Source organism: Choloepus didactylus, chromosome 5 (genome assembly GCF_015220235.1).
Source record: "Choloepus didactylus isolate mChoDid1 chromosome 5, mChoDid1.pri, whole genome shotgun sequence".
NCBI classification, from domain to species: Eukaryota; Metazoa; Chordata; class Mammalia; order Pilosa; family Megalonychidae; genus Choloepus; species Choloepus didactylus.
This window is the reverse complement of record NC_051311.1, coordinates 89,097,651-89,110,524: the sequence shown is the minus strand read 5'-3', so window position 1 is coordinate 89,110,524 and position 12,874 is coordinate 89,097,651. Positions and strand designations below refer to the sequence as shown.

Below are 12,874 nucleotides of genomic sequence, written 5' to 3'. Positions count from 1 at the left end.
CACCACTCTCATCAGTGGACAGAACATCTAGACAGAGGATCACTAAAGAAACAGAGATGTTGAATTGTATGATAAATGAACTAGACTTGACAGACATTTATAGAACACTACATCCAACAACAGCAGGATACACTTTTTTCTCAAGTGCTCATGGAACATTCTCTAGGATAGACCACATGTTGGGTCACAAAGCAAGTCTCAACAAGTTTAAAAATATTGATACTATACAAAACACTTTCTCAGACCACAATGGAATGAAGTTGGAAATAAATAAAAGGCAGAAGGTCATAAAATTCACAAACATATGGAGGCTAAACAACACCCTCTTAGAAAACCAGTGGGTAAAGGAAGAAATTACAAGAGAAATTAGTAAATACTTAGAGGCAAATGACAATGAAAACACAACTTATCAAAACTTATGGGATGCAGCAAAGGCGGTGCTGAGAGGGAAATTTATTGCCCTAAATGCCTATATTAAAAGAGAAGAGAGAGCAAAAATTGAAGAGTTAACTGCTCACCTGGAGGAATTAGAGGTAGAACAGGAAACTAACCCCAAAGCAAGCAGAAGGGAAGAAATAACAAAGATTAGAGCAGAAATAAATGCAATTGAGAACAGGAAAACAATAGAGAGAATCAACAAAACCAGAAGTTGGTTCTTTGAGAAAATCAATAAAATCGATGGACCACTGGCTAGGCTAACAAAAAAAAAGAGAGAGCAGATGCAAATAAACGCAATCAGAAATGGGAAAGGAAATATAACTACCGACCCTGCAGAAATTAAGGAGATAATGAGAAGATACTACGAGCAACTATATGCTAATAAACTAGCCAACTTAGATGAAATGGACAACTTCCTAGAAAAGCATAAACAACCAACATTAACTCAAGAAGAAATAGATGACCTCAACAAACCAATCACAAGTAAAGAGATTGAGTCAGTCATCAAAAAGCTCCCAAAAAGGAACAGCCCAGGACCAGATGGTTTCACATGTGAATTCTACCAAGCATTCAAGAACGAATTAGTACCAATCCTGCTCAATCTCTTCAAAAAAATGGAAGAAGAGGGAAAGCTACCTAACTCTTTCTATGAAGCCATCATCACCCTAACACCAAAACCAGGCAAAGATACTACAAAAAAAGAAAATTATAGACCAATTTCTTTAATGAATATAGATGCAAAAATACTCAACAAAATACTCGCAAATCGAATCCAGCAGCACATTAAAAGAATTATACACCACGACCAGGTGGGATTTATTCCAGGTATGCAAGGCTGGTTCAACACAAGAAAATCTAATGTAATACACCACATCAATAAATCAAAGCAGAAGAACCACATGATCATCTCGATTGATGCAGAAAAGGCATTTGACAAAATTCAACATCCTTTCCTGATGAAAACACTTCAAAGGATAGGAATAGAAGGGAACTTTTTCAATATGATAAAGGCAATATATGAAAAACCCACAGCTAACATCACACTCAATGGGGAGAGACTGAAAGCTTTTCCTCTAAGATCAGGAACAAGACAGGGATGCCCACTATCACCATTGCTATTCAACATTGTGCTGGAAGTTCTAGCTAGAGCAATTAGGCAAGAAAAAGAAATAAAAGGCATCCAAATTGGAGAGGAAGAAGTAAAACTTTCACTATTTGCAGATGACATGATTCTATATGTGGGAAATCCAGAAAAATCTACAGCAAAGCTACTAGAACTAGTCAATGAATACAGCAAAGTAGCAGGCTACAAGATCAACACGCAAAAATCTGTAGTGTTCCTATACACAAGTAATGTGCAACAAGAGGAGGAAATCAAGAAAAAAATCCCATTTACAATAGCAACCAAAAGAATCAAGTATTTAGGAATAAACTTAACCAAGGACACAAAAGACCTTTACATAGAAAACTATAAGAAACTGCAAAAAGAAATTGAACAAGACCAGAAAAAATGGAAGAACATACCATGTTCATGGATTGGAAGACTAAATATAGTTAAGATGGCAATTTTACCTAAACTGATTTACAGATTCAATGCAATACCAATTCAAATCCCAACAACTTACTTTACAGAAATAGAAAAACCAATAACTAAATTTATTTGGAAGGGTAAGGTGCCCCGAATAGCCAAAAATGTCTTGAGAAAGAGGAGTGAAGTGGGAGGTCTCACACTACCTGACTTTGAAGCATATTACAAAGCTACAGTGCTCAAAACAGCATGGTACTGGCATAAGGACAGATATACTGATCAATGGAATCGAATTGAGTGTTCAGAAGTAGACCCTCACATCTATGGACAACTGATCTTTGATAAGGCAGTGAAGCCGAAGCAACTGGGAAAGAGCAGCCTGTTCAATAAACGGTGTTTGGAGAACTGGATATCCATTTCCAAAAGAATGAAAGAGGATGTCCATCTCACACCTTATACCAAAATTAACTCAAAGTGGATCAAAGACCTAAACATTAGCACCAAGACCATAAAACTCTTAGAAGAAAATGTAGGGCAATATCTTAAAGATCTTGTGAAAGGCGGTGGTTTCTTACACCTCACACCCAAGGCACGAGCAACCAAAGAACAAATAGACAAATGGGATCTCCTCAAAATTAAACACTTTTGTACATCAACGGACTTTGTCAGAAAAGTCAAAAGGCAACCTACACAATGGGAGATGATATTTGGAAACCACATATCAGATAAGGGTTTAATATCCCGAATATATAAAGGAATCCTGCATCTCAATAACAGAAAGATAAACAATCCAATTAAAAAATGGGCAAAAGACATGAACAGACATTTTTCTGAAGAGGAAATACAAATGGCTCAAAAGCATATGAAAAAATGCTCAACTTCACTGGCTGCTAAGGAAATGCAAATCAAAACCACAATGAGATATCATCTCACACCTACCAGAATGGCCATTATCCAAAAAACAGAAAATGACAAGTGCTGGAGAGGATGTGGAGAAAGAGGCACACTTATTCATTGTTGGTGGGAATGTAGAATGGTGCAACCACTCTGGAAGACAGTGTGGAGGTTCCTCAGGAAGCTAAATATAGATTTGCCATATGACCCAGCTATTCCATTGCTACGTATATACTCAGACGAACTGAAACTTAAGACACAGACAGACATTTGTAAACCAATGTTTATTGCAGCATTATTCACAATTGCCAAGAGATGGAAACAGCCCAAATGTCCATCAAAGGACAAGTGGATAAACACACTGTGGTATATACACATGATGGAATATTATGCAGCTGTAAGACAGAACAAAGACATGGATCATGTAATAATGTGGATGAACCTTGAGGACATTATGTTGAGTGAAGTTGGCCAGAAACAAAAGGACAGATTCTGTATGGTCTCACTAATATGAACAGACATTAATGAACAAACTTTGGGAGTTAAAAGCTGACAACACAGGCGACCAGGAGATAGAAAGAGGGCAGAGATCAGCCATTTGATGCTGAAGGACTACAGAATGTTTAGGATTGATTGCATAGATCCAGAAACAGACAGGATAATACTGTGTGATGGTAGCATGGTATTGTAAGTACACTGAACAAAGATGTCTGTGAGTAAAGCTGAAAGAGGTGGGATAGGAGAATGTATGACACCAGAGGTAAAGATAGATGATAAAGACTGGGACTGTATAACGTGGCAAAAACTGGAGTGGCCAATGACTGTTACTAAATATACAAATATAAAAATGTTTTTGCATGTGGGAAAGCAAATGAATGTCAACCATGTAGAAATTTGAAAAAGGGATGGTATTCAGGAAAAAACATAATCAAAGCAAACTGGAGTCTATGGTCAACAGTAACATTGTAATATACCTCCATTAAATGTAACAAAGGCAATACGCCAATGCTAAATGTATATGAGAAGGGGATATAGGGGAGTAATATGGGATTCTTGGTAGTGGTGTTATTTGCTGTCCTTAGCAGTATATTGTATTGTATGACATGTTATTTTTCTTTTTATCATTTTTTCTTATTGCTAAAAAAAAAAAACAAAAAAAAAAAAAAAAAAAACAATTTTTCTTGTAGTAATAAGTATGTTCAAATGCTGATTGTGGTGATAAGTGTACAACTTTATGATGATACCATGAACAACTGATTGTACACTGTGGATAAATGTATGGTATGTGAATATAACTCTATAAAATTGTAGGAAAATATATATATAGGAGTAAAAGTGTTGGAGAAAACATGGTGAGAGGGATGATGCCTCACCAATATGGACTAACTACAATGTGTAAACTCAGAATTGAATCTTAGAACATAGCCTAACGTGGACACAATAATTGTAATAGTCCCTAGATTGTAAGCTCTTACAGCAGTTAACTCTATCCCTGAAGTGTAAGGCCTATCTCTAAACTTTGAGATGCTGATCCCCTAGCATATGTTGTCACAAACATTGGGACTGGCGGTTTGATGTGCTGAGCCCTCGAGCATGGGACTTGCCCTTATGAAGCTCATTACCACAAAGGAGAGTCTAAACTTGTATGTAATGGTGCCTAAGAGTCTCCCCCTGAGTACCTCTTTGTTGCTCAGATGTGGCCCTCTCTCTCTCTAACTGAGCCATCTCGAAAGGTGAACTCGCTGCCCTCCCGCCTACGTGGGACCCGACTCCCAGGGGTGTAAATCTCCCTGGCAACGCAGAGTATGACTCCCGGGGATGAATGTGGACCTGGCATCGTGGGACTGATAGTATCTTCTTGACCAAAAGGGGGATGCAAAATGAGACGAAATAGTTTCAGTGGCTGAGAGATTCCAAATGGAGTCGAGAGGTCACTCTGGTGGACATTCTTATGCACTATATAGATAACACCTCTTAGGCTTTAATGTATTGGAATAGCTAGAAGTAAATACCTGAAACTACCAAACTCCAACCCAGCAGTCTGGACTCCTGAAGACAATTATATAATAATGTAGATTACAAGGGGTGACAGTGTGATTGTGAAGACCTTGTGGATCACACCCCCTTTATCTAGTGTATGGATGAGTGGAGGAATGGGGATAAAAACTAAAGGACAAATGGGGTGGGATGGGGGGATGATTTGGGTGTTTTTTTTTTCACTTTTATTTTTTATTCTTGTTCTGGTTCTTTCTGATGTAAGGAAAATGTTCAGAGACAGATTGTGGTGATGAACACATAACTATGTTATCATACTGTGGACAGTGCATTATATATCATGGATGATTGTATGGTGTGTGAATGTATTTCAATAAAACTGAATTTAATAAAAAAAAAAGAAATTAACAAAAAAAAAAAAAAAAAGAAGATACTAACTGCCTTTAACTCCTAAAATCATTATTACAAATGCACATCTAACAAGAAAAAATTACTTCAGATATCTTAGGTTTTGTTTTTAAGCTTAAAGTTTTTGGTAACCTTTTCACTGATTAAAAGATCAGTTAGGAATACAAAGGTAAGTTACCCAAGTGAATATAACAGTCTTGGATCTGCCATGTAGTAATCATAATCATGGGATTTGGGCGAGTTACTTAACTTCTCTAAGACTCAGTAACATGGAAATTAACAATAGTTAATCTATCCTCAAAGGCTGTCAGAAGATTAAATGAGAAAATACAGGTAAAGTCTTAGCACATATATTGTGCTCAAAAAAATCTCTTATTAATACTGAACATAAACTTGACAAGCATGGAGAAAAATATTCAGAGATGGTTAATTTTTTGTTATTCAACTTAATTCATCTGTAATTCCTAATATAGGTCCCCAACAGTATCTCTTTCACTATTTTTTGAGGCAACTAGGAAAGCATACTACTTAGATTTATTAAGAAATAAACATTTGTTCAGTGCCCAACTTATGCAAGATAGCAGTAAGAGAGCCCAATACACAGTATTCAATATTAAAAGGAGATAAAAATCACTTAATGACAAGCACAGTTTTCTAACTGCTTTGATCTAAATGTTAGGGATAACTAACTGTAAGGTAAGAGCTAAGTTAAAATTTATCAGGAAAACATTAAACATTTTTTAAAAAGCCGCTTTGATAAAATTAATCCTTGACTTTTATTTCCTTTATTGAACTCCTACATAGGGGGCATCTATTCTTATCTTATCTCAAACATTCCAGCAGCCTTGTAAAGGATTGCTACCCCTATATAAGTGCAACAAAACTTCAACCTTTAATGAGCACTTACCACACAAAGAGAACTAAGGCAATGTCCGTGCCAGGCACTATAAGGAGGGGCCAGGGGACACAACATGCTGGTTGCAGTTTAGAAGCAGAGGAAAATGTTCCTGCATAGGCAGACCTAGATTCATTCTGTCAAAAAATATTTACTAGGCAACTTGCCTTCAAGATTTGTAAACCCTTGAGAGTTACACACTATCAGGATATATCTTAGTCTTACATCTTTTAGAAACTTGCTAGAGATAAGCTGATATGATGAACTGTTCTTTTAGTTATATGGGTGGAAACAAAAGCCTTTATCTATTTTTAGATTTGTTTCTAAACTTATTTTTTGACTAATTTTAGAGGTAACCCCTTTCCCACTATCCATCTGGGTCCCTCTCTGTAGCACTTGGGAAGCAAGAGCAACCATCACAAACATAAACATAATGCTCACAAAGCTTGGTGTGCTGTGAGTAATAAAGTCTCTTGTCGCTGACCCAAAGATCTCAGGTCTTCTGCCAGCTTCCATGAAACAGTAACTGGCTAATATATTAGCTTATAAAGTAGGGTAAAATCAGACCATGACAAACACTTCTCTAATAACTCTGCAATACCAATCTCCTTTCTTAAAATAGGGACCAACCCTGGACTCGGAGTCTTCAGCAGACAATACTGTCTAATAACATTGTGTTATTTTCACAGTACTTATTTTTACAGTTATCTTATTGTGGCAACTATCACAGAATTGTAGAGCTTCCTTAATTGATTTTACTACAAAAATTTAAGTTGACAAAGAAAAGTATTAAGTAAATAATAATACAGGTGTATATGGACATGGTAATGGCAGATTGACTTCAGTCTAGAAAACTTATATACCATCAAACTGAATTACTAACTGAGACCTACATATACTTCCTTTCACAACTGAACCCATTAACTGAATCTCCCTTTTATAGGGAATCCTGGTAGCTCATCCTCATTTATTTCATTCTCATTTCCCACAACAGAAGTGCAGTAGTCTGATCTCCCATGCCTACTACCCCTCCACTGGATAATCTGAGGAAACACTGTGACTGATGGAGATACAACTTCACAGAAAACTTCATGGAATAGAATTAATGTTTTTAAGTTTATGAATAGGCCTTGCTGGTAGCTTAAGAAATGGCTAAATTTGCTTGGAAATCTCCTGCCATCTTAACTGCAAGTTTCCCATGTAACTTCATCTGTGACTCTCTCAGGTGTTCCCATGTAACTTCATCTGTGATTCTCTTAAGGCATCATTTTCTACAGTACTCTTTTGAGATATATATTTTGCCTTAGTTCTTCGCTATTCAATCAGCATGCAGAAGATAAGGATTTTGGGATTGTCATCTGTAGTCCAGAAGCAAATAATAGGTACTCAAAAAAGTCTTTTGACTATTCCCTTATTTCTGTTCATGGCAGTTTAGACTTCAAGATGGGCATTTCATGGATCATGCCCAGTGAACCTCATAACAAACTTATGACATAGTTATTATATTTCCATATTATAGATGATAAAGCAAGGATAAGTAACTTGCCTTTGGCCACACGCTGGCAAGTTGCAGAGGCAGGATTTGATCTCACAGCTTTTGAAGATTTACAAGTAGCCCCCTGTGATTCTGGAATATCAACTACCCAGGCACCGCCCTGGTGTCGGCCCCGCCCCCTCGGGGACTGCGGGACCCCCACCAGGACCCTCCCTTAGCCTCCCACAGGCAACAACTGGGCGCGATGGGCGACCGAATACCTGGGCTGAAGGTCCGCACAGGGCTGGCTGAAGCAGCGAGTGTAGGAGGCAAAGGCCTGGCTACAGCCGGAGCCTCAGGGACTAGGGCTAGTGGGGGGTCCACCTGCTCAGAGCCGGCTCCTCGTTGCTGGGCTCTTCAACTGTATAGGGGTCATAATCATCCAAGAGCCTCTTCATGGTGGCCTGCACCCACAGACAAAGTCCACAGGCAGTCGCCATTACCAATCAAGGGATGCATTTTAGTCTTCATTTTATTTAACCTCTGTTTTGTAACTGGCATTGTTAAGCACATTTTTCTTGAAATTCTAATAGTGTTGCCAAGATGTTATTTCTCACCAGCCCTTTAACCATTCCTTTTTATCTTCTTTGCTGGCAGATATCTGCCCAATCTCCGGCCCACATTTGTTTTTTAAACTCCAGATCCAAATATCTAACTGCCTATAGGAGATCTCCACTTACATGATCAAAGGAGACCACAAATTCAATTCACCCAAAACCTTATTGATCTTCCACCCAAAATTTGCTCCTGCTCTTTTAATGACCAATCTTGGATAATGATGCCACTATCAACCCAAGCCAGAACTGTGGCAGTGATCTCGGATTCCTCCCTCTTCACCCTCCCAAATACTCTAAATTTCCCTTCCCTATTCCCAGTGAAACTAACTTCAACCTCGGGCCTTATAATTTTTCAAGTAACAGGTCTATGTTCCTTCAATTCTGATCTTTCCAATCCATTTTCTCCAATGCTAACAAAATGAAAATCTCTAAAAGGCAAATCTAATTATATTACTCACTTGTCTAAAACCTTTGAGTGAGTGAGTTTCCATCAGCTATGGCAAGGATTCTGAGCTTACTGGAGGCTATCCAATAAACATATCAAAACAGCACATAAATGAAATTTCCTAAGGAAAGGGCCCAGATCCTCAAAGATGGTCTACCAACTCCCAAAGGTTAATACCCACTGATCTATTGGATAAGCTCCCAACTATTCTGCAAGCCCTTTGAAACTTTCAGAAGCATCTCAAACTGCTCCTTCCCTCCCAGTATAAGCAAACCCGGCTGTGCTGTTATCAAACAGCGCTATGCTGTTTCAACATGTCACACAATTCTCTTTGCTTAGAAAACCACACACTCACCTACTCCCCAAGTAAGCAAGTATTCACCCTTCAAGTACTTATAGAGTCCTCCCTAGCTCCTCCAAGCAATTGATATCTTCCTTATTTCATCTACTATACTTTGCACATAACTTTACCATAGTATTTATCATATGGCATTTTGATATTTGTTTTCATATCCTTCTTCCTTAATAGACCATGAGGAAAAAACCATGTTTTATTCATGTTTATATCCTAGTGCCCTAGCACAGTGCCAGTAGACAGTGGATACTCAAACATCTGTTGAATAAATATTCACTACACCATTAACAATGAATAGTCTTTTCATAAAAGGCTGTCCTCTGTAACAAGTTGTTGACACTGAAAGTGGTATTTTCTTAAGAAGCTTAAAGAAGGTATTTTTCAAAATATATTAGACCTATAATCATGAATGAATTATCATTAATGCTTAAAAATGTTAAGAGAAAAATTTAAATCTACAGTTTTTAAAGAAAACATTGACATAATATAAGCATTAGTAAAATCAATTGCCTCTTCATTTATTTCCATGAACATTAAAATTATTAATTATAACCCTTAAGGATACCAAATCGACTAGGTATTAGACTTTTTCTTAGCCTTTGTATTTGATTAGCCTAATTTAAAATGGTGTTTTTCCGCCTCCAATGTCCATTTTTTATGTTATAATAACTTTATATTTAAATCTGGATCCAGGTTTAAAAAACCCTACACATACATATCTATATGTCTTTAACGTAGACATTTATCTAAAATCAGTACGATTTCGGCTTTCAGAAAACAACAGGCAAAGCTCTGTGGGTTTGGACAAAGAAGGAAATCAGATTAAACACCCAGAAGAGAATCTGAAGAAAAGTGTCACTTGAAAAAAACATTCTCAGTAGGTTATCTAAAACAGGAAATCTAAAGTTCTTATTCTTCACCATTTACCACTAAAACGTGAGGTTGAGGAGTCACGGATATAAACGTTGCTGGCTATAAACACAACCTGCCTGCACAACGGACAGATGCCAGCTGCCAGTTACTACAAGCCTGAAAAAATCAACACTGAAGTGTGTACTAGGCCAGGAAGTTTTAAGGAAACCTGAATACCTGATGTATTCACCAACTCCTCTGAGTAGTCATTGCCAAGGTCGAATGAATAAGTCTCCTTCGACGTTAATGATTCAGAGTGTTCCCAGGAAAGGACTAACAGCTGACTTCTGCAGAATATTGCTTGGAAATACCTAAAACAAACTTGATTCCTAGCATGTATTAAGTGACGTAAACTGACTAGATGCGTTTGGTATAAAGACTTTTCCCTTGCTTCCCTTATCCAGTTTATTTTTAACTCGAATTTGGAGCCAATCTCAAAGTAAGTTCAGAACTGAATGCTGATCAAATCACTTCCACAAGAAAAAAATCACCTTTCGAAGGCGCACGGCCCCAAGTGAGCGCCGGGCTGAACTGAACGCACTGACCCCATTCTACACTGCGCAGAGAAGGGGCCCGGGGCCAACTCCAGTCCGCCAAGTTTCGGTTAGACCGCAACAGGAAGTTCTCTCTTCCCTTGCGGGAAGCAGTGAAGCCAAAGAGAAATTTGAACTCCCACTCCCAAGGGCCCCCAGAGGCGAGCTTGGGCATGGGAGGGTGGTTCCGCCCCGGACCAAAGCGGCCGAAGGACTGCGCGGCCACCGCCTCCAGGACGCGTGATTCGACGCGGACCGCGGCGTCTCCGCCCCGCGAGGGCCCAGCCTGCGGCCTCCCCGGCCCACCCCTCCCGGCAGCGGCGGCGGCCTCGGACCCCGCGCCGGCCAGGCCGCACCCTCCGCTCCCGGGGCCCTCCGTCTCCCCCGCCGAGGGCGCCGCGCCGGCAGGGCCGCAAGGGCGGGCGCAGCGAGCAACTCCAGGCCTCGCCGGGCTACACTCACCCACTCGAGGACCTTGATGAAGCCGAGCGGCTCCTTGAGCGGGTTGAGGTTGAGTTGGAAGGCGGACATCCTCTGAGAGAAGGAGGGAGACAGAGAGAAAAAGTCAGGCCGGCGGGGCGGAGGAGGAGGGGGACAGAACGAGACTCGAGCACCCCGGCGGCGAGGAAAGGCAGGCGGGGCGGGCGGGCACTGCTCCGGGAGGCGGGCCCCGGGGGGCGGGGGGGGGGGGGGGTGGGCGGCGGTTGAGCCGCTCCGCCCCGACTCTGGAGCGGAGACTGAAAGGGGGGGGCGTGGGAGGTGAGGGGCGGGTAGGGGCTGGGAAGGGGAGGCTCCTCCTCGAGCCGCACCTGTCCGAGCCGGCTGATGCGTTGGCGAACCAAGTAGATGTTGGACGCCATGCTGAGTGCGCCGCGCCCCCTCCCCTAATATCCAGCCCGCTGCGCTGAATCTCCTCCCGGGCGCTCACGCGCATCTCAGGCCCGCGCCTAGCGCCTAGCGCCTAGCTTCCCGCCCCGCGTGGCGGCCGCGCGCTCTCGCCTGGGGGCGCGGGGACGCCACCTGGGCACGCCCGGGTCCGCGCGCGCCCGTTCCCACGTCTGCGCAGCGGGACGCGGTTGTTCTGACCCAGACCCTCGGTCCCTGCTAACCCGGCTCCCACCTGCCGCGACTACCGCTTTTTTCCCTGCGGTCGGGAAAACCCCACTTACCCATAACGTTTCCTTTTTCGTCCATTTCTCTTAACAGTTTTCAGCTTTTCGATCGATTTTTAAAGTATGGACAGATGACATCGTGTTTCAAGTCTTGTGTCAGGGTCCTCTAAAAAATGGTGGAAAGTTATTGCAGAACAAGGAAACTTGGGCCACCATACTGTAGGGTACTTCAGAAAGGTGATTAACCAAACATTTTTACGGAAATTAGGTTTAGTCTCAAAGTTTTCTTTGAAGTCAGGATTGAAGAATGTAGAAGAAAGGTTACACCTAACACGTTAAGGTGTGGAGGGATAGGCCCTTCATGAACTATCTCCCCACCTCTTCTAACTCTGTCAAGTCCTCTCCCTGGGACCCTCTTGCTAATTGTCTTCAGAACTAACTCCTGCTGTTCCTGAAAGATTTGGCTTAAGTGACTTTCTTACTGGCCTCCAGTTGTTGAAGCTGCAGAGAATGATCTGTGTGTTGGTTTCTTCAAACCTCATACACTTGGAGAGCTGGAATGATGGCCTATTTGCATGTAAGGTAAGGTGGTTAACACAGTGTAACAGTAAGTAAGAAAAGAATTTAACACAGTAGCATCCCAATACTAACTTCTAGGTACTCATATATACTACTGAATTTCCAAGCTCTTACCTATGACTTACCAGGTTATTTGTTATTGAAGTTATTCTATGAGGGTTTGAAACTGTTATTGAATGCCTTTCTAGTAAGCTAACCCTTTATTTTTTGAATCCTACTTACTGCCATGATTGCTTCCTAGAGAGTGCAAAGAATATATTTCAATTTTCTTGTAGACGGCAGCAATCTTATTCCTTTTTCTATCCTGGCTCCTGTTCCTCAGGCCCCAGCACTGTACCATGTGCTCAGTGGGCACCTAATGGCTGATTACAGATTGCTCTTAACTGAAGAAGAAGGCAACACAGGTGTCCTTCAGGGCTGAGTTGGTGGACAGTGACCACACATTGGTACCCTGTGTACCTAAGATAATTAGGAGCAATACTTGAGATTTTTCTGCTTCCTCTTCTTTTCCTACTTTGTTTCTGGACTTTCTTCTTAATACTATTCTGTTTTTATTCTCTTTTACCCATCTTTCTAAACTTTAATTCCCATTCTCTTGAGGCCTTTGGATGGAGACTTGTGGATGAGGTAGTATATGGCTGAGGCCTCAGATACACAAAGATTCAAATTAGATCTTTAATGTTATTTTG

General features: G+C 40.8%; 1 protein-coding gene across 2 annotated transcripts in view; it reads right to left on the bottom strand.

Moving 5' to 3' along the window:
- The window catches only part of SYPL1 (synaptophysin like 1), a 32,753-nt gene extending 21,607 nt beyond the window's left edge, over positions 1-11,146 (bottom strand). Inside the window, exon 1 of one of the 2 annotated variants that reach the window (XM_037836410.1) lies at positions 10,957-11,146. In XM_037836410.1, coding sequence (XP_037692338.1) covers positions 10,957-11,025 — 69 coding nt within the window. In that variant the 5' untranslated portion in view covers positions 11,026-11,146. The remainder of the gene's footprint in view (positions 1-10,956) is intronic. The other variant, XM_037836409.1, reaches the window with a different exon arrangement.
- Positions 11,147-12,874: the final 1,728 nt, after the last annotated feature.